This window comes from Phyllopteryx taeniolatus, chromosome 1 (genome assembly GCF_024500385.1).
Source record: "Phyllopteryx taeniolatus isolate TA_2022b chromosome 1, UOR_Ptae_1.2, whole genome shotgun sequence".
NCBI lineage: Eukaryota > Metazoa > Chordata > Actinopteri > Syngnathiformes > Syngnathidae > Phyllopteryx > Phyllopteryx taeniolatus.
This window is the reverse complement of record NC_084502.1, coordinates 49,240,786-49,264,462: the sequence shown is the minus strand read 5'-3', so window position 1 is coordinate 49,264,462 and position 23,677 is coordinate 49,240,786. Positions and strand designations below refer to the sequence as shown.

The following is a 23,677-nucleotide window of genomic DNA, read 5'->3' as shown; positions in this document are numbered from 1 at the left end:
TCATATTTCTCCCACACACACACACACACACGCACACACACACGCGCGCGCGCTATCTCAATACAATCAAACATGCATCTCCCATGCAAAAAAAAAACGTCTGTTTTTAAAATGGACCCCGGAATAGAGAGCCACTGAGTCTTCTGCTGCTCTGCTGACGCGCGCACACACACACACACACACACACAGCGCGCGTGCATAAAATTAAAATCATATCAGAAAATAAGACAGGCCCTCGACGGCGGATGAAAAAAAAAATATCCATCATGATTGCACACACAGCCCACAACATCAGACACGCACAATTGGGCTTTTTCTGCTATGAGGCGAACGGATGGTCGCGGTGACGACGACGTTTGTGTAACATCGGATGACGAGTGCGCAAAAAAAGCAGCACATTGACCGAGGCAGCCAGGCGGCTGCTGCAGTGGGTGGCACCACACACACAAAAAAAAAATTTAAGAGTCTTCATATACAGCATTATCATCATTTTGGTGATACATGCAAAACATTTCTACGCGGGCGCTCGACAAGTCCGCTTTTTCCCCTGCGCGTTGCATTGAAGGCTGTGCACCACACCCGTGGAGCCTCGTCGACTGGCAAATCAATACACGTAATGTGTGTGCGCGTGCGTACGTGCGTGCGAACATATTTAACAATAAGGGAAAACAAGAGAAAAGAGAGAGACAACGACAAACGCATGGAAGGAATACTCACATGCATCCTGTCATCCAAGGTTGAGCCAAGTGTCCCGCAATGTGAAAATCATCTTTTTTTTCTTTTTTCTTTTTTTTAAACTGGAGTCAAGTGTCCCGCAATGTGAATATATATATATATATATATATATATATATAGTTTAAAATGGAGCCATCTTATGCTGCGTCCTATGCGCGCTCCTTCCTCCCTTAGCACATATGATAAATACTTGACATTTTTCTACGTTCGTCTAGTCCGTGAGAGGACGATGCTGAAGACACACATTCAGCTCTAAAATAAAAAAAAATTAAATAAAATAAAAGAGGGGGGGGGGGGTGAAGGATGCGGGCCAGCTCTGCGACATTCAACCCCAGCAAAAAGGTAGCTGCCTCTCACCCCCCCTTACACAAACACAACGAGTTCCACATGTAAGAGAAAGAAAGTGCGCTTACCTCGGAAGCGTCACAGGGAAACTGTGGATCCGTCGCGGGACTGCAGAGTTGCGAATGGTCTGGCAGAAACTGCGGTTGTCGCCATATTGCTGCTGCCGTCTCCCCCCCCCCCCCCCCCCCCCCCCCCACCCTCCACACACACACACACACACACACACCTCCAGCAGTAGCAGCCCTCCTCAGAACGAGCGGCTTCCCTGCATCATTGATGAGGGTGTGTCACCCACTGCCCCCTGCTCCAATCCTAAAGGTCATTTAGGATTGAGAGCCCGACGCAAGTGCGCCACCACAGGGGACCGTGCGCGACGGTGCGCACAAAAACACGCGCAAACACGCGTCGTCTCTTTTTGGGTGCCACTGGGGAGAGTTCGCTTGCAGGAATGCTGATCGCATGGAACCTGCACATGCAGAAAGCCTTGCAAGAAGGTTGAACATCGGTCAACTTCCACGTTGGTCTAATGATCTAATAACCAAAGACACAAAATTCCATAGGAAGGAATGGAACTTGAACTAATTGGTTCCAGAGTCAAATTGTCACGCTCATTGAACCCTCAAGCTGTAAAAGGTTTAATAAAAAATATTAAATTGATGTTGTCTTGATAATCAAAGCCTAGATCTTTTAGAGTTCACTGGCCATGGTGATAATCTTAGATGAACATCCAGTAAAATATATATATACAGTCAGGTCCATAAATATTGGGACACCCACTCAATAATCATCTTTTTGGCTCTCAATACCACAACAATGGATTTGAAATGAAACAAACAAGATGTGGTTCAACTGCAGACTTTCATCTTTAATTTGAGGGTGTTTACCTCCAAATCAGGTGAACGGTGTGAGAAGTTTGCATATTTGCCTCCCAGTTTTTAAGGGACCAAAAGTAATGGGACAAACTAACACTCTTGAATGAAACGTTCACTTTTTTTCACTTCTTAGTTGAAAACCTTTGCAGTCAATTACAGCCTCAATTCTGGAAAGCAAAACTGGGTTTCATCACTGGTCATACTCTGCCAATGCATTGCAACCATTTTCATTTCCTACTTGTTTTTGGGGCATTTTCCCTTCAGTTTTGTCTTCAGCAAGTGAAATGCATGCTCAGTCGGACTCAGGTCAGGTGATTGACTTGGTCATTGCATAACATTCCACTGCAACCCTTTAAAAACGCTTTGGTTGCTTTCATTATGCTTCGGGTCATTGTCCATCTGCACTGTGAAGCGTTCTCCAATGAGTTCTGAAGCGTTTAGATCGCATTGCCCGAAAGAAACGTCAAAATTCATCCTGCTGCTTTTGTTAGCAGTCACATCGTCAATAAATACATGGGAACCTGTTCCAGTGGCAGCCATACATGCCCGTGACGTGACACTATGCTTCACTGATAAGGTGGTAGTCAAGTCCATGAATATTGGGACATCGACACAATTCTCATCTTTTTGGTCGAAGCGCTGCCACAATGGATTGGAAATTAAATGTACAAGATGTGCTTTACAATGTACAAGACTTTCAGCTTTAATTTTGAGGGTATTATGAGGATATATAACCCTTCCACGTTTTGAGGGAGAAAACTTAATGAGATGGTTTGCTCAGCTGTTCCATGACCAGGTGGGCCATGTATGGCAGCAGAAAATATAGGGGTACACTTTGTAAATTAACTTGGAAGGTAAATATTAAAACGACTGGGTAGCACATCTGCCTCACAATTCTAAGGACCGGAGTTCAATCCCCGGCCCCGCCTGTGTGGAGTTTGCATGTTCTCCCCGTGCCTCCGGTTTCCTCCCACATCCCAAAAACATGCATGTTAGGTTAATTGAATGTGAGTGCGAATGGTTGTTTGTTTGTATGAGCCCTGCGATTGGCTGGCAACCAGTTCAGGGTGTACCCCGCATCCTGCCCGATGATAGCTGGGATAGGCTCCAGCACGCCCGCGACCCTAGTGAGGAGAAGCGGCTCAGAAAAGGGATGGATGGATGGATGGATATATATGGACTGAGGAGAGAGAAAAGGAATACATGGAGATACGACGTAGGATGAAGGTAGAGGTGGCAAAGGCCAAACACGACCCATATGATGACATGGAAGCCAGGTTGGACACTAAAGAAGGAAAGAAAGATCTACAGTATACAGGTTGGCCAGACAGATGGATCGAGACGGGAAGCAGAGGTGGGTAGAGTCGCCAAATATTGTACTCCAGTAAGAGTACTGTTACTTGACAATAAAGTTGCTCAAGTAAAAGTAAAAAAATGAGTCCTCCAAAAAATTACTTGAGTAAGAATACACAGTGAAAAATAACTACTCATGTACTGAGTAAATGGTGACTAACTTGCGATTTTTTTAATCAGAGCATGAACATCAATCAAATAAAAGTAACAAAATAAAATGTGAACGTGTAAATTCAGATATCGCTCTGTGTGTGTGTCTGTACAGTGTGAGCGAGATTTGCACGTACCTCAAGAGCTGCATGTTTTAGTTACTTGTGATAAAATACGGCTAATGTGGGCTAATATGCACAGCCAAAACAACATCAAAACATCTGCAATTTCCCGCAAGGTGTTTTCTTAAGTTAGAAGTGGGCCGAAATATCCAAGTTTGGGGAGACAGCGCCAGACAAATACTACAATACATGAAAGCTGTTGTTTTTCTAAATGTAAACATGAGTAGTGCGCCGGTGCCTTCAATGGTAACGACGGCCTTCTAAACATGGTCGCTACGTAGGCACGTCGATTAGCTGGGCTGGCTTATCGAGTGTTAATACCTATGCCCGGGAAGCGGGCGTCGTTTGATTGGTGAACTAGACTTAAACGTCTCTCGCGCTTAAATTGGATTGGAGCAAACAGCGCCCAATGCTGAAGTCGTAGTTGAAATAGATATGTCACACACGAAATCGTTGATATATAAGCAATAGTTGATAAATAAAAGTAGCGATCGGCATTTAGATCATTGTAACAGAGGAAAAGGACCGTTTCTTCTTAACATAAATCATTAACTTCAAATTTTATGGCTGCAGCACGTTCCAAAAAAGCTGGGACAGGGTCATGTTTACCACTGTGTTACATCACCTGTATTTGATTGACAGGAAAGGCGGAATTTTCAGAGCTCTCGACAACACGCCCACAGCGTTTGCAAGCTGAAAGAATGTCTAAATTCTTGACAATTTTGACGCCTGATTTCAAATTGGCGATTTTTTTTTCATCCATTATTTCAGCGTTAACAAGGCTCTTCTCTGTGATGTGTCAAATTTACAGGACTCTTTTTTTTTCTCCTGTTTGGTTGCCTCTGTTTACCGCTTACTGTTTAATCATGTGCAAGCAAAAATGAAGTACTTTTTTTCATCGACTGCTTGCAGTGTGTTTTGTTGATGCGATGTGAGAGGCGATGCTTTCCATGCATTCATTGCATCTTGGCCACCTATCACCTATACTGCGGCTTGGAATCTTCCTCACTCCCGCTTCAAATAACCCCAAATTTTATGTAGTTAGAGTCCTATTTTATTTCTCACTGGTTTGCGCCATTAATTTGCTGCTGCTTAGCAGGGCTTTCATTGGCGAGCTCACAGAAACTACAGTTGTTCGTGTAGCGTTGCCTTCGCTTGGATGAAGAAACCAGGACAAGCAGTGAGCTATCAACAAATTCTTTATTTCAAAACAAACGATTAGGGTCAGTCACGCCAAAACAAGATTAAACTCATACTGTACCATATTTCCTGTAACCGTTAGCCTACTCTTGTACACAAACTCGCTCTCTCCCGGCACCGTGACTGCCCCAGCCAATCACAAATCACACTCAGTTGGTTACCCTCAATGCCTCCCAGAAAATCGGAAATTACAGAACTTATAATCATCACAGTAACAGTGTTAATACGTTGGTAGCGGTAAACACTCACATGCAAATGTTAGGGAAAAAAACAACAGTATATAGACACTATTTTTCACAGTATTTTATATTCTAAGTCATTGTTCATTTATATTTTATAAGTGTACAAACCCCACTTCCAATTAAGTTGGGATGACGTCCATCCATCCATTTTCCGTACTGCTTATCCTCACGAGGGTCACGGGCGTGCTGGAGCCTGTCCCAGGTGACTCTGGGTGAAAGGCGGGGCACACCCTAAACTGGTTGCCAGCCAATCGCAGGGCACACACAGAAAAAACAACCATTCGCACTTATAGTCACACCTACGGGCAATTTAGAGTCTTCAATTAACTTATCTTGCATGAAACCCGAGAAAAGCCTTGCAGGCACGGGGAGAATATGCAAACTCCACACAGGCGGGGCCAGGGATTGAACCCTCGTCCTCAGAACTGTGAGGCAGACCTGCTAACCACTCCCCTCACCGTGCCGCCGTTGAGATGATGTGGAAAACCTCTTTTCAACCTCCATTCACTTGAATACACATACAATACAATAATATTCAAACTGTTTTTGCAGTTTTTTAATTTTTCAGTTTTTTAATTGGATGCCTGCAACACGTTCCCAAAAAGTTAGGACAGGGGCAACAAAAGACTGGGAAAGTTAATGAATGCTAAAACAATACTTGTTTGGAAGATTCCACAGATGAACAGGTTTATTGGAAACAGGTGAGTGTCATGGCAGGGTATCAAAGGAGCATTCCTGAAAGGACCAGTTGTTCACAATCAAGGATGGGGCGAGCAAATAGTCCAACAGTTTAAGAACAATGTTTCTCAACGTACAAGTGCAAGTAATTTAGGTATTTCATCATCTACAGTTTAAATATCATCAAAATATTCAGAGAATCTGGAGAAATCGCTGCGCTTAAGCGGCAAGCCCGAAAACCTGAATGCTCGTGACCTTCGATCCCTCAGGCGCCGCTGGCGCTCCATTGAAAACCATTGTATAAAAGATATTGCCGCGTGGGCTCAGGAACCCTTCAGAAAACCATTGTCAATTAACACAGTTCGCTGCTACGTTTACAAGTTAAAAGAAGAAGAATCACTTTTTATTGTCATGAACGTGCATGCACACATGCACACGAAATTTGTCCTCTGCATTTAACCCATCGCAGTGAACACATACACGTTAGTGGAACACACTGGAGCAGGGGGCAGCTGAAGCGCCTGGGGAGCATTTCGGGGTATCAGTGTCTTGCTCAAGGACACCACAGCCGTGAGTCCAGGGGATGTTGGCGGATGGTCCAGTTGGGGTCTCGAACCTAGGTCCCCCACGGTGGCAGGCCCAGAAACCGCTGGCTTCTCTGGACCGAGCTCATCGGAGATGGCCTGACTCAAAGTGGAAAAGTGTGGTGTGGTCCAACGAGCCATCCATCCATCCATTTTCTGAGCCGCTTCTCCTCACTAGGGTCGCGGGCGTGCTGGAGCCTATCCCAGCTGTCATCGGGCAGCAACCCTGAACAGGGTTGCCAGCCAATCGCAGGGCACATATAAACAAACAACCATTCATACTCACAATCACACCTACGGGCAATTTAGAGTCATCAAGCAACCTACCATGCATGTTTTTGGGATGTGGGAGGAAACCGGAGTGTCCGGAGAAAACCCACGCAGGCACGGGGAGAACATGCAAACTCCACACAGGCGGGGCCGGGGATTGAACCCGGGTCCTCAGAACTGTGAGGCAGACGCTCTAACCAGTTGTTCACCGTGACAAGGTCGGCAGTGCATGCAGACAGCCGGTGAGGGACACACATACAGTAAATGCAATATCCTGGTGTACAAGCCAGTGCTTGTACGGGACCAGAGGAAAAGGGAAGTGAGAAGTGTCCTTTTAATTATTCCGGACAGTCAACCCATTAGCAAATTTCTGGTTTGAGTTATTATCATTTAAGTCATTGTTTTTAGGAATGATAGAGTTGCAATATGTTCTGCATCTTGAGTAAAAGATGTTTGAATTTTTTTTTTTTTTTTTTTTTAGAAAGGTGATCCTGCATTATTTGTGTGTACGCATTGTCTGAGGAGCTTTTAAATTTGTTTGCAGAGTATTCACAAAAAGAAGTACGAATATATTGATGAATCACAGATTTGGGCATCAAATGTGCATATGCACAATTTAAGCACCATTCTGTGCATACGAACGGTTAGTGAATGAGGCCCAATGATTTTGAGTGGCCATCACATTGCCCTGATCTTGAAAATGAATTGCATACAACCAATTAGGTGGCCTACAAACTTGGCTCAGTTACGCAAGTAAGGAGGAAAGGGCCCAAATCCCTGCCAATTATTGTGAGAAGCTTCTGGAAGGATATCCAAAATGTTTGCAGAGTCATACAGTTTAAAGGTAAGGGCACCAATTACTAATTAAATGTATGTAAACTTCTGACTTTAAAGAAACTAATTCAAAATTGTCGAAAAAGATCCTGCTCTCATTAATCTGGCATTCCGCAAATAGAAATAATTGTGGTAATTCTAATTGACCTAAAACAGGAATAATTTAGTCTGATTTTGTCAGACAGCGAGGGGAAAAAAGTGTCTTTTTATATTGTGCTTGTTACAGCAGCACATAAGGTTTTTCTAGGCTTCCAACAGTCCTGAAGCTCGTCCTTTAGCGCACTTTGTCCACCTTGTCAAACCCAAAGACGAAAGCATTGAAAACTTTATTGCTTCCGTTCCCATTATGTGAAGAACCTGACATTTTTTTTTGTTAGACTTCGCCAAACAGAGGGCAGACGCTATTGTCTCTCAATTAAGACTTGTGTGGAAAATGGGGGGGGGGGGGGGGAATGACAGGAGCTTCTGACAAAGCATCTTATTTTTTTATTATTTAACATGAACCACATCCAGTGACAGTGACAGTTTTTTGTTTTTTTGTCAAGACAGCTTCGGAGAAATCATGCCATTGATCAAACTGCTGCTTGCAGCTTGTCGATGCATAGTGAAGAGACAAGTCATTGTTGAGGTATACATTGTGGGCCCTTGGTTTCCTAATGACACCAAAAGCACATACATGTCCACATCAGCTTGTGCTTGGAATTACTTTGGAGTTATGAAATGAATGTTGATGATGACAACCCCTTCTGGAACAGAGCAACGAATAGCAACTTATGAGCATCCAGACACTGGAGGACGACATTTTCCCATCCCTCATAGAATAGCACCGAAAAAAGCCGACAAATTATAAAACTTTATTAAAAACTTGTAAGAGTTACAACAGAGGAAAAGTCACAAAGTGGCTCAAATGCTTCACTTATCCATGAGTGTTTCTCACATGCCTGTTGCATACATGTCACTCAATGCAATGCTGCTCACACTAAGAAAAAGAGCAATGAGAAAACCCTATAATGTATATTAAATTCCATAGTTGGATGGAAAGGGTTACAGTGGCGGCGACATAAAAAATCAAAACAAATCAAAACATTTTAAAAAAAGATACATTTCAATTTTATATATATATAAAAAAAAAAAATCACCAGACAAACCAATTACTCACACACACAGACACACTCGCACACACACAAAACAGTATTGGGGAAAGTGCATGGTGTTCCTGCTAGAATCGTTATAAGTGTGAGTTTGTATTTGATTTTTGTGTTTTTTTTGCAAATAAAGCAGAAAAATGCTGTCAAGTATGAAAGATCAGTCAAGTCTCGCTGACTATTTGCATGTACACGATAATAACACCAGTGATAACAGTATCTGACCTAAAATACAGAATACACACATTGACATCCTTACTCTCATCGATCCCCTACAACTTTGTTAATGTATTTATCGATATGACTCACTCACAACTATCACTCTGCTGTTCCTACCTTGTTTTCAGTGTTAGACATTCAGAAAACTTTGGACAATGTGACGACGGCATAAGAGAGAACTATGAACAGAGTGGCGCAATAGTTCCTATATGACTCAAGGAGCTTCAAATGAAAAGTTCTGCAGGTTTCAATAAGGCAAAAGTTGTCCTCGCTCGCTGAGATCTTCTTCATAGAACTCCAAGTTACAATGGAGCGTTATTGTGAAAAGGCACGGACGGCCCAGCCTTCTAAAAACACTGCAAAAACTCCAAATCTTACCAAGAATATATATGTCTTATTTCTAGTCGAAACTAATCGGATTACACTTAAAATAAAGTAACTTGATTTTAGACAGTTGTCACTTGTTTCAAGCTATTTTTTTTTTTTTTACTTAAAATAAGTAGAAGAAAACAAATCTTACTCCACTGGCATTTTTGTTTTTACTTATTTAAAAAAATTAGCTTGAAAGAAGTGAAAATTGTCTAAAAACAGGTTACTTTTTCCGTGAAGAGTTTAAGTGTAATCAGATTAGTTTTGACTAGAAATATGACCAATATTCTTGCATTTTCGGGAGTGAATCGACCTATTTGACCAGGACGCCAACGCTGATGGGAAAGTTTTCACACGTTAAACGACTGAGTACAATGGGACAGTGCGCTTGCAAAGACAATGTCATGGGCTCTTTGAGAGCAGTCAATCTCCACTGGTGTAAGTAAAGAGATTAAAATTTGACGTTGAAACTTGAAATTGCTATTTTACACTGAGGATTAAAAGGGGTATTAAGTCACTTGTCTGATGTACAGTACCATCCATGGTGGGCCTTTTTTTTAATTGGTCATTTGTAATATTTATTCATCTTGAATACATGCAATGGTCATGTTTCATCATGATTAGTGCATTTTGACTCTCCTTAATGAAGTGGTCTGAAACACACCGTTATCGTTCTTTCGTTAAAAATAATGACATGTTGTTGACAAGACTATTTTGACTGAACGATACATGTGCTCAGTTTGGACTTCCCCAAAAGTGGGTGGTGACTTCATAACCACGGGAAACTATGGCTGAGACCAGTTGAGAAGGCCTGCTCTCGAATGCACCAGGTCAAGCGCAAGCCATCAAGAGCAACACGTACACGAATATTAAAAGAATAAAAATAAAATCGGCGGCACGGTGGATGACTGGTCGGCAACATCTGCCTCACAGTTCAGAGGACTTGGGTACAAATCCAGCCTCGCCTATGTGGCGTTTGCATGTTCTCCCCGTGCCTGCGTGGGTTTTCTCCGGGCACTCCGGTTTCCTCCCACATCCCCAAAACATGCGTGGGAGGTTAATTGAAGACTCTAAATTCCCCCTAGGTGTGAATGTGAGTGTGAATGGTTGTTTTGTTTAAATGTGCCCTGCGATTGGCTGGCGACAAGTTCAGGGTGTACCCCGCCTCTCGCCCGAATAAAAATTATTTTTTCCTCGCTCCAGGATTTTAAAAAATATGAATCCACAACAAACCCGTCAATTGTGAATATTACATAACCAAGTAAATCTCTTGTTAGCTGCCTGTTTTCCAAAATGTGTCTGTGAGCAAGCCCGTATTCGAGTTATGACATATCAGTGCAGCTAATTTGCATAATTCCGTCCCCACACCAAGTCTCTGCGCCAATGACTGGGCGGCTACGATGGCTGTAGATCCACCATTTTAAGCCATGGTAGGAGTCCAGCTGCTGGACTACACAGAAGCACCACCATGTTGACGCCAAAAGCTAAGCAGAGCTGCACAAATTAGTGTTGCTTAACAGTGAGTTCTCTTATGCTAACCAGTAACTTATTCAAAAGTTCAGCTAAGTTGTCAGCACGGGGGAGGTCGCTGGAGCCTATCCCACCTGACTTTGGGCAAACGGCGGACTACACCCTTAACTGGTCGCCAGTCTGTCGCAGGGCACATATAGACACGGACAACCATTGGCACTTACATTCACACCGTCATTGAGTGGGAACTGAACCCACGCTGCCCGCACCAAAGTCAGGCGAATGTACCACTACACCATCACTGACTGATTGCAACATGTCTATCTTAAAGACATAAAAAAAAACATTTATGGGCTCAAGATATTTCTGTAAATATCCGTGTGGGTGTGGACGGGGCCTTAACGTGCAGCTAGCTGTCCTCGGCTCTTTTTATGCAAGATTTGTGTGGAAATTCCCCCAATTTGTGCTATCAAATAAAAACCCTACCTCAATATTGTGTCTGCTATCGCCAGCAGGCTGCAGCAGAAGAGAATTCGTTTTGGTTTTTTTGGTCATAACAGGACAATTAAAAAGAGCAGCAAAATGGTCACCAAACAATTAGCACTCATCTTAACTATCCTTACTGTCATTCAAGTGCATTTTCAGGACATCTTGTAACATGTGTTGCCTTTGTGCATGTGACAGTACGCCACCTGCTGGTGGCACGTGTTAATACTGAAGCGGAGGTTTGCCACTGGCACAGCAGCGAATATGGAAGGGAGCGTGTTCCCTTTGAGGAAGGCCAGACAGGATGTGGACTCCGAGGTGCGAGGACTTAAAGTGCAAGGGGGGAACTTCTCGGTAGTTCCGGTTGGTGTGCCTCCCTGCTAGTGAGAAGAGTGAGAAGTGAGGGTCCTTTTTGCAGGTGTGGGGGGTAATTAACAATTTAAAAAAAAATGTCTGGGTGGATTGTTCAAATGGAAAGCAATGAATGGAGGAAAGAATGCCAGGAATTAAAAAAGATGAGTCGGAAAAGAGCATTGAGGGAGACGAAGGAAGCACGCTTTGATTGCTCGAAACGCTCTTCTCCCTCCGATCACATGTTGTAGGCCACGTAGATGGGGTCCAGCTGGTCGGCCAGGAAGGAGTCCCGCAGGTGCATCCGCTGCTTCTCCCCGCGGGAGTTGATGGGGATCACACCCGGGTCCACGATGACCACTACGCCCACAATGAGGTGGTGCTCCTCAAGAACCACGTTGGTGATGAGGGGCACCAGGTCCAGAGCCTCCTGCTCGGAGCCGCTCAGCTCGGCCACCACCACAAGTAGGTTGGTCCACGTGAACACGGCGCTGGGGGGCACACATGCAAGTCTGACGTCAGGAAGAACTTTGTATCGAAGCACACTTTGAATGCACCTGAAGACCATCAATTTGAATTTCACCCACAGTTTCTGGAGAAATAAACCTCGAAAATGGGAGAAATGATTTGCATTTTTAGAAGAATAAACGCCAAAGTCCCGCATTGGGTACCTGATGGGTGACACACAAAAATGACGATTTGTGGGTGTTTTTCTTTTATGTTTTTCCTGCGGGCGAATCACAATTAATATTAATAGTACAATAACAACAATCCCTGAAGGCACCACGTACATGGTGGGAGGGTGGCTGGCGATTTTGTAGAGAAGCAGGAAGTGAGGAAAGAACGACATGAATTAAGCGCAGTAAAGGCCTTTTCACACTGCACTGGGTTTTCTTGGCGTTAACCGTGGGGCAGGGAGCGTGGGGGACGTTGAAAACTCCCCCATATTTGGAAGGGTTTGCTTAGCAGCCAACCAGGAAGTAGCATGGATGCTTTCCCACTAACAATGATAGATTTAACTTTTAGATGAAACAATAAGTAATGAATATTAAGTCAATTAGTTTAGTTCCACACACATTGCCTTTTAGTTCCCAGGTTTGATATTGATACTGGTTATGAAGAACCCCGAGTCAAATGTTCATTTTAGTTTATGCTGGAGGCTGCTAAGAAAATGGATCTTCATAATTTGGCAAAACCATGCAAACATTTTTGACCCAGCCCCCTAAAAGAATCAGAATCGAGAATCGTTTGGAACCGGAATCGAAATGAGGAACTCTAATCGGGACCGGAATCGCTGAAATTCAAACGATGCCCAACCCTAATTATGAGTAGGTTAAATTCAATTGGAATCGTTACTTTTTGACTGCCCCTCGTATTTATCTAATACCTTTTGGCATGTATCGTTATCTTGTTAAAAGGTCATCAATGTCATGGTTATGAATTCCATCATGTCGTGCATGCAGATTCAACTGTACCATGTAAACATGCCGGCACATGCAACAGCTCACCTCTCTGCGATGCTACGGTGAGCTCGAGACACGGACGTCTCAATGTCAATGGGGTGGTAACGTAAGCCCCTCAGCTCCAGCGTCTCATCCAGGGAGCCCACTACAAATAAGGCATCATGGCGATCTGCAGCAGGAAAGCAAAAAGTCATTAACAGTTTCACACTCCTCCTTATTTAAAAACAGCAGCTTACCTCCGCTAGCATCCAGGAGCTCCGTTCTCTTGATGAAGCCCAGGTAGCCTGTTCTGGCCCACAGCGTGTTAGGATCCCCAAAGCTGAGTCGGGTGTTAAAGTGATCCGCCTGCAGGCTCTCCTCGCCATAGATGGTGTAGTAGCCACTCGCACTGTGGGGACTGTTCACCCAGATCTACAAACACACACACACACAAACGCAAACAGACACTGAACTTAATTTGGACTCACAAAGTCAGGCTGATAATGTCACTTTTTGTCAGACACCCAACCCGCCCCACCTCACGCACACACAGACACACGCGCACATTGACTCACTCAATCACACGCGTACGTACGTACACGTACACACACGCACACTAAAAAAAACACCCAGCGTGATCAAAGTGAAGCTGTTTATTGCCTGTAAAGACGTTTTTATTGTATACACCAGGATTCACACACCAAGGGACAATTTTAAGTCTTCAATGAATGATATGTCCTCTATTTGGATGTGTTGTGTCAGTTTAATTCATACAGGAGTACAAGGATCCTTAGTTTATGATGGGATTCCGTTCCGATGGTGGCAACACGAACTTGTATGAAAGTCTGAAACTACGCTAAAGCGGCCGTAAAGTTAGAATTTCAGCAAATATTTGTAAGAAAAAAAATTCTCGGCCAATGTATAAAAAAACTATCCAATGAAAAAGAGTTAGTATGATGGTAACTGAACATGAGTATTCTTATGCCGTTGACTAGTTGACAGACTAGTTCCTTGCGCACAGTTTGTAACCTTATGTCGTAAACATCGTAAACTGAAGACCCACTGTAATGACGAACAGAGGGGTAGTACCAGGTACTATATTTCAAGGTACTGGGTACTTGGGAAGGCTCCCGATACCGGGCACTGATACTTAAGACTAAATAATCTTACATCGATTAAGTCCTCCTTGCCATGAGTTGGGAAAACACTGCAGTGGTTTGACACATCGGTAAATCATCATGAAAGGTCTTTGTTAACAATTATCTGTCATTGTGTTAATTGCAATGTTATGCATCAAAAGCACTAGCAGTATCTTTCTTTTAACGTTATCTATGACAAGTATAAAATGGAATCAATCATTAATGTCACCGACCATGACACACTACATTTCATCACAAGTAACAACCATATGTGTATGAAGCAATGGATGTTGATACTGCATATAACAGTTTTCTGGGCACTTTCAAAATGTTACAGTATATCACAATAACTGTCCAATGAAACAATGGAGGATAAAAAAATAAATAAAAAAAGACTCGGAAAGGCCCTGGATCACAAAGGGTTTGTTGAACATCAGTAAAAAGAAGAACACCCTAAACAGCGCTTATATTAGACAAAGAAGTAACGAAAAAAGAAATTATATATAAAAAATATAAAAAAATAAATATTGTTATTATTATTATTAGGAAATGTAAAAAATGTTATTCAATAAATTATTAGAGAAAAATTTAAATAATACCAAGGGCACTGGGAAAATATAAAACACACACTTTTCTAGACAACAATAAAACAATAACAGGTAAAAGTGAAGTGGGAGAGGGCTTCAACAGACTATTTGTGGGTGTGGGTCCAAAGATTGCAAATAAGATAAACCATCCACAAGGGGCAAGGGTCACATCATTTTATGGAGAAAGAAATCCTGCCACAATCTTCTTTAAGAAACACAGACAGATATGAAATGATGAATGTTGTAAACGGGATTACAACAGTATTGATATAACTTTAAACAAACAAATAATTTTAACTATTGCCGAACCACTGTCACATACAGTGGGGCAAAAAAGTATTTAGTCAGCCACCAAATGTGCAAGTTCTCCCACTTAAAAATATTTGAGAGACCTGTAATTTTCATCAGACGTATACCTCACGTGTGAAAGAGAAAATGAGAAAACAAATCCAGAAAATCACATTGTCTGATTTTTAAAGAATTTATACACCTACACCAGGCTGGGAAGACTGAATCTGCAATAGGTAAGCAGCTTGGTGTGAAGAAATCAATTGTGGGAGCAATTATTAGAAAATGGAAGACATACAAGACCACTGATAATCTCCCTCGATCTGGGGCTCCACGCAAGCTCTCACCCCGTGGGGTCAAAATGATCACAAGAACGGTGAGCAAAGATTCCAGAGCCACACCGGGGGGGGAGGGGGCCTAGTGAATGACCTGCAGAGAACTGGGACCAAAGTAACAAAGGCTACCATCAGTAACACACTACGCAGCCAGGGACTCAAATCCTGCCGTGCCAGACGTGTCCCCCTGCTTAAGCTAGTACATGTGCAGGCCCGTCTGAGGTTTGCTAGAGAGCATTTGGATGATCCAGAAGAGGTTTGGGAGAATTGCATATGGTCAGATGAAACCAAAATAGAAATTTTTGGTCAAAACTCAACTTGTCATGTTTGGAGGAGAAAGAATGCTGAGTTGCAGCCAAAGAACACCATACCTACTGTGAAGCATGGAAACATCATGCTTTGGGGCTGACCAGGACGACTGATCCGTGTAAAGGAAAGAATGAATGGGGCCATGTATCGTGAGATTTTGAGTGAAAACCTCCTTCCATCAGCAAGGGCATTGAAGATGAAACATGGCTGGGTCTTTCAGCATGACAATGATCTCAAACACACCGCCCGGGAAATGAAGGTGTGGCTTCATAAGAAGCATTTCAAGCTCCTGGAGATCTCAACCCCAGAGAAAATCTTTGGAGGGAGTTGAAAGTCAGTGTTGCCCAGTGACAGCCCCAAAACATCACTGCTCTCGAGATCTGCATGGAGGAGTGGGCCAACAGTGTGTGAAAACCTTGTGAAGACTTACAGAAAACGTTTGACCTCTGTCATTCATACAGGAAGTCCTCGAGTTACGACGTACTCGACCTATGACGTTTCGACTTTACGACACCCGTGCCTCGTCCGCCATTTTGTCCCAGCACCATAGTGTTTCTGCTTAGCTAGTGCATAGTGCTTGTGCGCCGCGAGTATCTTTGCCTTTTTTCCACACTCTCAGCAGTAATGCTAAGCATCTTATTTTTTTATTTGAATGTATTTAAGTTTCTTTATACGAAGTGTTAACCTTTCCTGCTACGGTCACCTGACCGTGGTCGGGAGACGCCTTCTCCCTTTTCTCGTTGCACAGCTGAGCTGGGTGGCGGCAACAATAAAGGCACGAAGCACCAATTTGCTGCTTTAATGGCTTTATTAGCTCCTTTGCACATTCAACGTCAACGGGTCCTCCGCTAATCGCTACTCTTCCCCGGTCGCCATCACTACACTTGCTACTGTACATACACGCACCGGCGTGCACTCCTTCCTCCTTCACAGTCCCGCCGGACGACGCCTGCGCAGTCCCGTCTCACTCACACATCGACGCACACGCCCCCACACACTGAGCTTGCTGTCACAATCACCTGGGACAATGCCCGTAACAGAAGTATTTCACCGTAAATTAGCCCATCCAGCATGGGACCTAACCAGGGGGACGCCACCGACCCCCCAGGGAAACCGGGGGGCGCGGGGGGATAGTCCCCAGGAGTCAAGCCAAGAGAAATGTGAAAACCCACCACCAACCCTATTACTATGGTTACCAGGCCCCGACTGGCAACCATTATCCCTGTACCCTAATTGCGTGTGGTGGGGTGTAGTGCATTAAAATTGAAGAAACTGGTGGGGGTGAGGCGAGACGGACACAGGGAAATAATGACCCGCAACCGTCACCCCCACCCAGGCCAACCAGCTCCCCAAAGGATGTGCGAATGTATGTGGTGCATTAAACACCTGCGAGGGAAAAGCATGGCGGGCCAGAGAGCAGGCCGGCGTGCCAGGACACCTGGCCGAGTGTCCTCCCCAGCCCGACCCTTCCCTCCCCCCCACAGATGGGTGTATGATGCATTAAAACTGAAGGAACAGCAGAGCAGTGAAGGGGGGGCCAGCGCCTGGCCTGTCTGTGTTCCTGCTTGTAAAACATTACAAAAAGACGTACTCAAATAGACAACACCAGTCACAGAAAAACCAAACCAGTCCTTTGTTCACAAAAAGCATCGGGATACCGACTGAAAGTCCAGTCGAGCCAATGGCAAGTTCCTGCGATCCTCTCTGTCCACTTACCTCACCGAGATGGGAGTCTCCCAGCGGTCCTCTGGTCTCTGGGTTGACAATGATGACTCGCAACCCAGGTAGAATCTTCAAGCAGAACACAATCGGCATTTAGCTACTGCGTCAGCGTCGTAGTGCTAATCTATCAATAATGAACACTCACCGTGCCTGATTCCATGAGCGGAAGACTCTGTGGCGCACCCCTCTCTACCAGTCTTACCCTGAGTGACATAGAGACACGTTTACAATGCTGTCACCCTAAAAATGTCCCAATAGGAGTGTTGAGCCTTACCTGTCATGACGCAGCGACTTCATGTCCACGTAGACGGTGGAGGGGTCTGGTCCAGCCGTGCCCTGCAACACAGATGGGATGACAAACACGGAGGAAAAGCACATAAACAGTAAAGTAATTGAATCTCAAAATTCCCACCTGCATACAGATGGCCAGGTTGACCCTGGAGCCGAAAGCGGTGCTGACGGCTCGTGACGACAGTCCGACGTCTTTGAAGAGCTTGGAGAAGGACTGGGTGAGGGCAAGTCGAGGCCGCTCCTCCGCTATCACCACGCAGCTGCGCACGCACGACAGATTTACACCACGCGCCTACGAGCACACACACACACACACACACACACGGTCAATTATTGGCTTGTCTTTGACAGAGACGTGATATGTCTAAGCTACCAGTGAAACATGGACAAGAAATGCACAAATGGTAGACGACGACATTTATCGTACCGGGCACCATCCAATTGTCTTTGATACTGTACATGTACAATATATTTAACCACAAAATTTGTTCCACACAACTGTTTTGCTTTCTTCTTGCAGATAAACAGATGGGTGGCAACTTTCTGACCACCTGTACCATCCTGGCTTCCTGTGGTGGGATACAATAAGCATTAAAATTGTAATCAGTGATGAATGGGCCCTTATACCACCTTTTCAATGGCAAATGATCACCAAACCTTTGACGAAATACTCAATCTGCTATTTACGTTAACGTTACGTGACCAAACCTGGAAAACAGGTTAGCTGACTTCCTGCGTAAACTACACTAATGAGCATGACTACAGTAAAACGACATGACTGTTTGAAGCTGAACTTGCCTGTTGGTGTGAATGTGAAACTGATGTGAAACACTGTTTTCTTTAGGCTGGTGTCTTTGGACAAAAGTTAAATACATGGATATCATTTATTTATACAAATAGCTTAAACATCGAATATTGTCATCTTTGGTGACTTCTTGTGTTTAAAACAAAAATTGTAGACGTTTAAAATTCCTATTTAAATTTGCCTTGTCACGGTCCCCTTCGCCATTCACCTGAGTCAGACGGAAGTGCTTTGAGCTGTTTTGCTGAATGCGGAAGTAGGTTGCACATATACCAGATTGAGCATTGTCCATCTTTCTAGGACACCTGCTTCTCACTGGAGCTCATTTGGGCTAATTCTAGAGTAGGAGTTTGTCAAAGAACTAGCCCCACATTTTCACACGGAGAAACATGCTAGCAAAAATTTGTGAGTTGTCGGGCACGTTGAGGCCCCACAAAATGTTTGATTTGTCAGAACAAGAATAATAAACACAGCCATCATTCCCAACTATTACCGAAACACAACAACAAGAGATAGATTGGTTGCATAAGTCCACATGAGCTTAACATTAAATAAGAGATTCTTGACAGGACTCTTTTTGAACAAATGTGTACCATAATAAAGACAGAAGACAATGTAGAACTTTTAACTGTTTGGCACGCCAACCTTCAGCATCTCTGTCTGGGTTCCGAGGCCTTTGGTGCAGAGCTCCATGACGGAGTAGGAGCAGAAGGTGTCTCGGATCTTGTACTGACTGAGCGTGCTCAGCCACAGTGGAAGTGAGCTCTCCAGCTCTAGGGGAGGGATGAGGATTGACTGGTGACCTGAGTAAACACTACACACCACAAACACGTTCAATTTCACAACAATAACACTGCTTGTTATCATCTGTCACCTTCTTTTATATACCTGGAGAGGCACCACAGGACAAAGCCGAGGCCGCAGTACGGGTCCAGGCAGATGGCTATTTGACGTGAGGAGTAGAGTTCACACTGCAGCTTGATGGAACGACACAGAGTGCTGACTGCAGCATGAGACATCTGAGAACAAAATGCGACAGCACCTATTCAAATACCACTCAGCGTCACAACAAACATTGAGTTGACATTGAGTTTGACCGACTACACACAACCAAAACATAAGGCAACAGTTAGGCGACATACAGTGCTACTTTGAAGTTGGAGGGTGTGTTCTGCGTGGTGATGCTGGGCCAACTTCCATTTGGTTGACTTTCAAACAACAAATCCCATTGAGAGCAATTATATTTGAAATGATTCATTCCGTCACTATCAGAAACCCTTTATTTACTGTATAGGGAATACCTTAAAGCGCCCCGAAACGTAAATCCTTCTTTTGTTTCTAAACACATTCAATCATGTCCAAAGACTGAGAACAATATAGTATTGAATTGTTGGGCTACGGCTTAAAACTCTTTTTCACTGTCTAAATTTTCCTGATTTTAAGGGCGGGGCTAAAAACTATCCTTTCCATCCCCCACTATATAAATACTAGCGTCCTTATTCCATGCAGTGGCCATCCAGCAGAATGGCACTTCCTCAGTTAGCCATCAAAGTAAGCCTACAACTTCCAAAAATCTATCTTGTCGAAGACCACAAACGGATGGACTCAAATACACTACACCAGACACACAAGATCCAAATGAAAATATTTTGCTCGCAAAAACCCTCTCCATACTGACTGAGAGTCCTATCAAGCAGACAAAAATTAAACAAAAACAGGAAGCAGAAATCTACCAAAATAAAACTTAAAACAAAAGCCCCACCCTCAATGTGCTAGACATTACGGGAAAAGCCCTCAACACTCAAAAGAAAAAAACATCTCTTATAAATGTAGTGGAACCTCGGGTTACAAACTCGTTCCGTGACCCCGTTTACAACCTGAAACGTTCTTAAACCGAGGTAATGTTTCCCATTGAAAATGAATGGAAATAATAATAAAACTGCTCTCATTTTTAAAACATAGGCCTACTATGTTTCTGTATTTTAATGTTAGTCATTATAGTGGTAATTGGAGAGCCAAGTATTTTTTGAGGTGGTACTTGGTATAAAAAGTTTGCGAACCACCGATCTAGCTTACCTACAGTATAATGTAGGGATGTCCCGATCCAACAGCCTTGAGTTTTGGCAAATACCGACATCGGTCCAATCTGATATCAGCAATAATAATACTGTACATACTTTACTTTGATTCCTTCATTTACCGTACCGTACCTCTGGGTCGCGGGCGTGCTGGAGCCTATCCCAGCTAACTTCGGACGAGAGGCGGGATACACCCTAAACTGGTCAGCCACGGTACGTATGAGAAAAACTGACCCATTTACTATTAACCAATGGGTTACATAAATTAACTTAACATCAGAATGTACTACAATTGAATAAAATAAATAAAAATATTAGAAAATCTTGAAAAATAACTTCAATAAAACCAATAATAACAAAAAACATATTTGAATCGCAACATAACCACTGTAACTCAAACATAAGCACTACAACTGAATAGATTAAATTAAAAATGACAAAACCATGAAAAATAATCTCAATAAATAATAAATACAAATTATACTTTTAAAGTGCAAAATAACAATTCAAGTTCAAGTCAGTTATTTTTAATTGTCAGAATATGGTGGGAACAGCATTTGGTTTCTCAACATGTGAACTTCAACGAGAGTGTCAAGAAAAAACTTTAAGCAACATTCACCCTCACTCCTTGCTACTATGTTAGCACCTTTAGCAACCTGTTGTTGTGATCATGTGGGCTCTGTGTGCCGTCTGGGCGGTGGGTGCTCCTGGATAGAAGTGCTGGAGCAGAGCCTGGAATTGACTACTTGTATAAGAGTTTTAAAATCGCGGGGCTACACGGTAACCAACTGGTTGGCACATCGGCCTCACAGTTCCAAGGTCACAGGGGAGGCAGGTCAAATCCGGCCTCCCCTGTGCCTGCATGGGGTTTTCTCCGGGTACTCTAGTTTCATCCCACATTCCAAAAACATGCATAGTAGGTTAATTGGTGACTCTAAATCAGGCATGTCAAGCTCCCGGCGCAGGATCAATTTGAAGTCAGCATGACATTGGCCCGCACAACGGCATCAGCCAAACATGTGGACGTAATTCCATGAACAGCGTCTTCTTATTTGTACGAACGATAGAGTACTCAGTGTTGGGGGTGTGGGGATATGACAGTCGGCCAATCAGGTACCAGTTTCAAAGGAGCCACATGGCTACTAATGCATCCGCTCATGCATTTTAGGTACTGCTACTGATAATTTTGGAAGCTCTGTTTGTTGTCAATTGCTGAAGAACTTGTGGTTGTGGCAGCGCAAATCTGACTGCAAAAAGTGAAAGGAAAAGAGACTGGTGAACGACAACGACGAAAAGAACGTGGCGCTGACGGACCTCTTATTTGATCAGAGGCAATGATGTCCACAGGAATACTTTTCAGATTCGTATGGGGTGAGTTTTCATTAACGTTATCTACACGTTATGTTAGTGTTTAGTCAAAGATGATGTTTATGACAAAGATGAAAATGTTCCGCGGCACGGTGGACGACTGGTTAGTGCGTCTGCCTAGCAGTTCTGAGAAGCAGGGTTCAATCCCCGGCCCCACCTGTGTGGAGTTTGCATGTTCTCCCCGTGCCTGCGTGGGTTTTTTCCGGGCACTCCGGTTTTCTCCCACATCCCAAAAACATGCATGGTAGGTTAATTGACAACTCTAATTTGCCCCTAGGTGCGAATGTGAGTGCGAATGGTTGTTTGTTTGTATGTGCCCTGCGATTGGCTGGAAACCATTTCAGGGTGTACCCCGCCTCCTGCCCGATAATAGCTGGGATAGGCTTCAGCACGCCCGCAACCCTAGTGAGGAGAAGCGGCTCAGAAAATGGATGGATGGATGAAAATGTTCCTCGTGGTTGTTACAGCCCAAATCTGACTGCAAAATGTTTTTGGTGTAAACGTTTATGGGATTCAGACACAATAGAAAATTATATGGACGTGATTCACTATTATTATCCTTGTTTTCTGTGAAGTTTGAAGTAAATCTGACGATGCGCTTGCTCTCAGCGGGAACCGGAAAATAAGATGGCTCGAGCGCACACCGCCATTGTTTGTTGACTCAAAATCACTTGATGATCACAATTTCAGCATGTGCTGGCAATGATATGCTAAATTACTTTGGATATTGATTATTTTTGGTGTTGTAGGCAAAGTATTTTGGTGAAAATAGCAATGACTGTCTCAAGCAGCAGCCACTGCTGACAGTTTGCAGCAGTGCCCGCAACCTAGTCTACCAGCCACCAGGGGGCGAACATATGGTTAAGGCTTCATTAAAGGCAGTCACCGTGGCCAACTTAAAAATAAAAGCCTAAAATGCAGAGGTGGGTAGTAATGCGCTACATTTACTCCATCATATTTACTCAAGTAACACTACGGATAAATTGTACTTGTGAGAGTAGTTTGAATGAACCATACTTTTTACTTTTACTTGAGTATTTATGCGAAGAAGAATCGATACATTTACTCCGTTACAATGATCAACATGCCGCTCGCTACTTTTATTTATCCATTCGTGTGTGCGCAATCTATTTTTAGACTTCCTCATAGGGCGCCATTGCGCCCAATCCGTGATCACGAGTGTCATTTGACTCCAATTCACCAATCAGACAGCAAAAGGCAGTCAGTCACATGACCGCACACAAACTCTTCGTGGGCCAATCAAAGTGACTCATTTTAGGTGAAAAAAAACAGCCGCGAGAGTGTTTACTTTACAGACAACAGATTTATCATGCAGCTCTTAAATTGTGACTGCCCAAACTTAGATATTTTAGCCCACTTCTAACTTGAGAAAACCATGCGGTAAGTTGCAGATGTGTGTTTGTCTCTGTCTCAAAACACAGACACACACACACGTGCGCAAACACACACCCACACACACACACAATGTTTCTGTCGGGCCCAATGCATGTGTTATTTGTATTTGGGCAGCTTAAAATTGAAATAGTGGCAAGTGTGTGTGGATTCCCATTATTTATTTTTTTTATGTGACGTTCAAGCGTTTTTTTTTTCACGAAGTACTTTTTACTTTTACTTTCTTACTCCTAACTCAAATATATATTTGGAGGGCTACTTTTTACTTTAGTCATATTATTCTAAAGTAACAGCACTCTTAGTTGAGTACAATATTTGGCGACTCTACCCACCTCTGCTAAAATGGCAATGATGTCCAATGTAGTAATGTATGAAGCTTTTATTTTGAAGTTGGCAGAGAGGCGGCGTGTCACGGTAAGACACTATTAAATATCGTTGTTGCGGCTGCCTTGACTTCAACATTTTTTCAAAAAAATGT

The 23,677-nt window shown here is 43.5% G+C and overlaps 2 protein-coding genes across 9 annotated transcripts in view; both read right to left on the bottom strand.

Moving 5' to 3' along the window:
- scn8aa (sodium channel, voltage gated, type VIII, alpha subunit a) overlaps nucleotides 1-1,260 on the bottom strand; it is a 171,664-nt gene extending 170,404 nt beyond the window's left edge. For 4 of the 5 annotated variants that reach the window (XM_061747424.1, XM_061747454.1, XM_061747414.1 and 1 more), the window contains exon 1: nucleotides 718-831. The gene's annotated coding sequence lies outside the window, so the exon portion shown is untranslated. Of the gene's footprint in view, nucleotides 1-717; nucleotides 832-1,148 lie in introns of those variants that run through there. The other variant, XM_061747434.1, reaches the window with a different exon arrangement.
- A 6,965-nt stretch (nucleotides 1,261-8,225) lies between these two features.
- Nucleotides 8,226-23,677, bottom strand: part of dip2ba (disco-interacting protein 2 homolog Ba) — an 89,181-nt gene continuing 73,729 nt past the window's right edge. For all 4 annotated transcript variants that reach the window (XM_061747372.1, XM_061747392.1, XM_061747382.1 and 1 more), the window contains 9 exons: nucleotides 19,229-19,359; nucleotides 18,986-19,154; nucleotides 17,660-17,830; nucleotides 17,522-17,583; nucleotides 17,393-17,450; nucleotides 17,242-17,316; nucleotides 13,125-13,299; nucleotides 12,934-13,057; nucleotides 8,226-11,916 (listed from right to left, as the gene is read on the bottom strand). In XM_061747372.1, coding sequence (XP_061603356.1) covers nucleotides 11,664-11,916; nucleotides 12,934-13,057; nucleotides 13,125-13,299; nucleotides 17,242-17,316; nucleotides 17,393-17,450; nucleotides 17,522-17,583; nucleotides 17,660-17,830; nucleotides 18,986-19,154; nucleotides 19,229-19,359 — 1,218 coding nt within the window. In that variant the 3' untranslated portion in view covers nucleotides 8,226-11,663. The remainder of the gene's footprint in view (nucleotides 11,917-12,933; nucleotides 13,058-13,124; nucleotides 13,300-17,241; nucleotides 17,317-17,392; nucleotides 17,451-17,521; nucleotides 17,584-17,659; nucleotides 17,831-18,985; nucleotides 19,155-19,228; nucleotides 19,360-23,677) is intronic.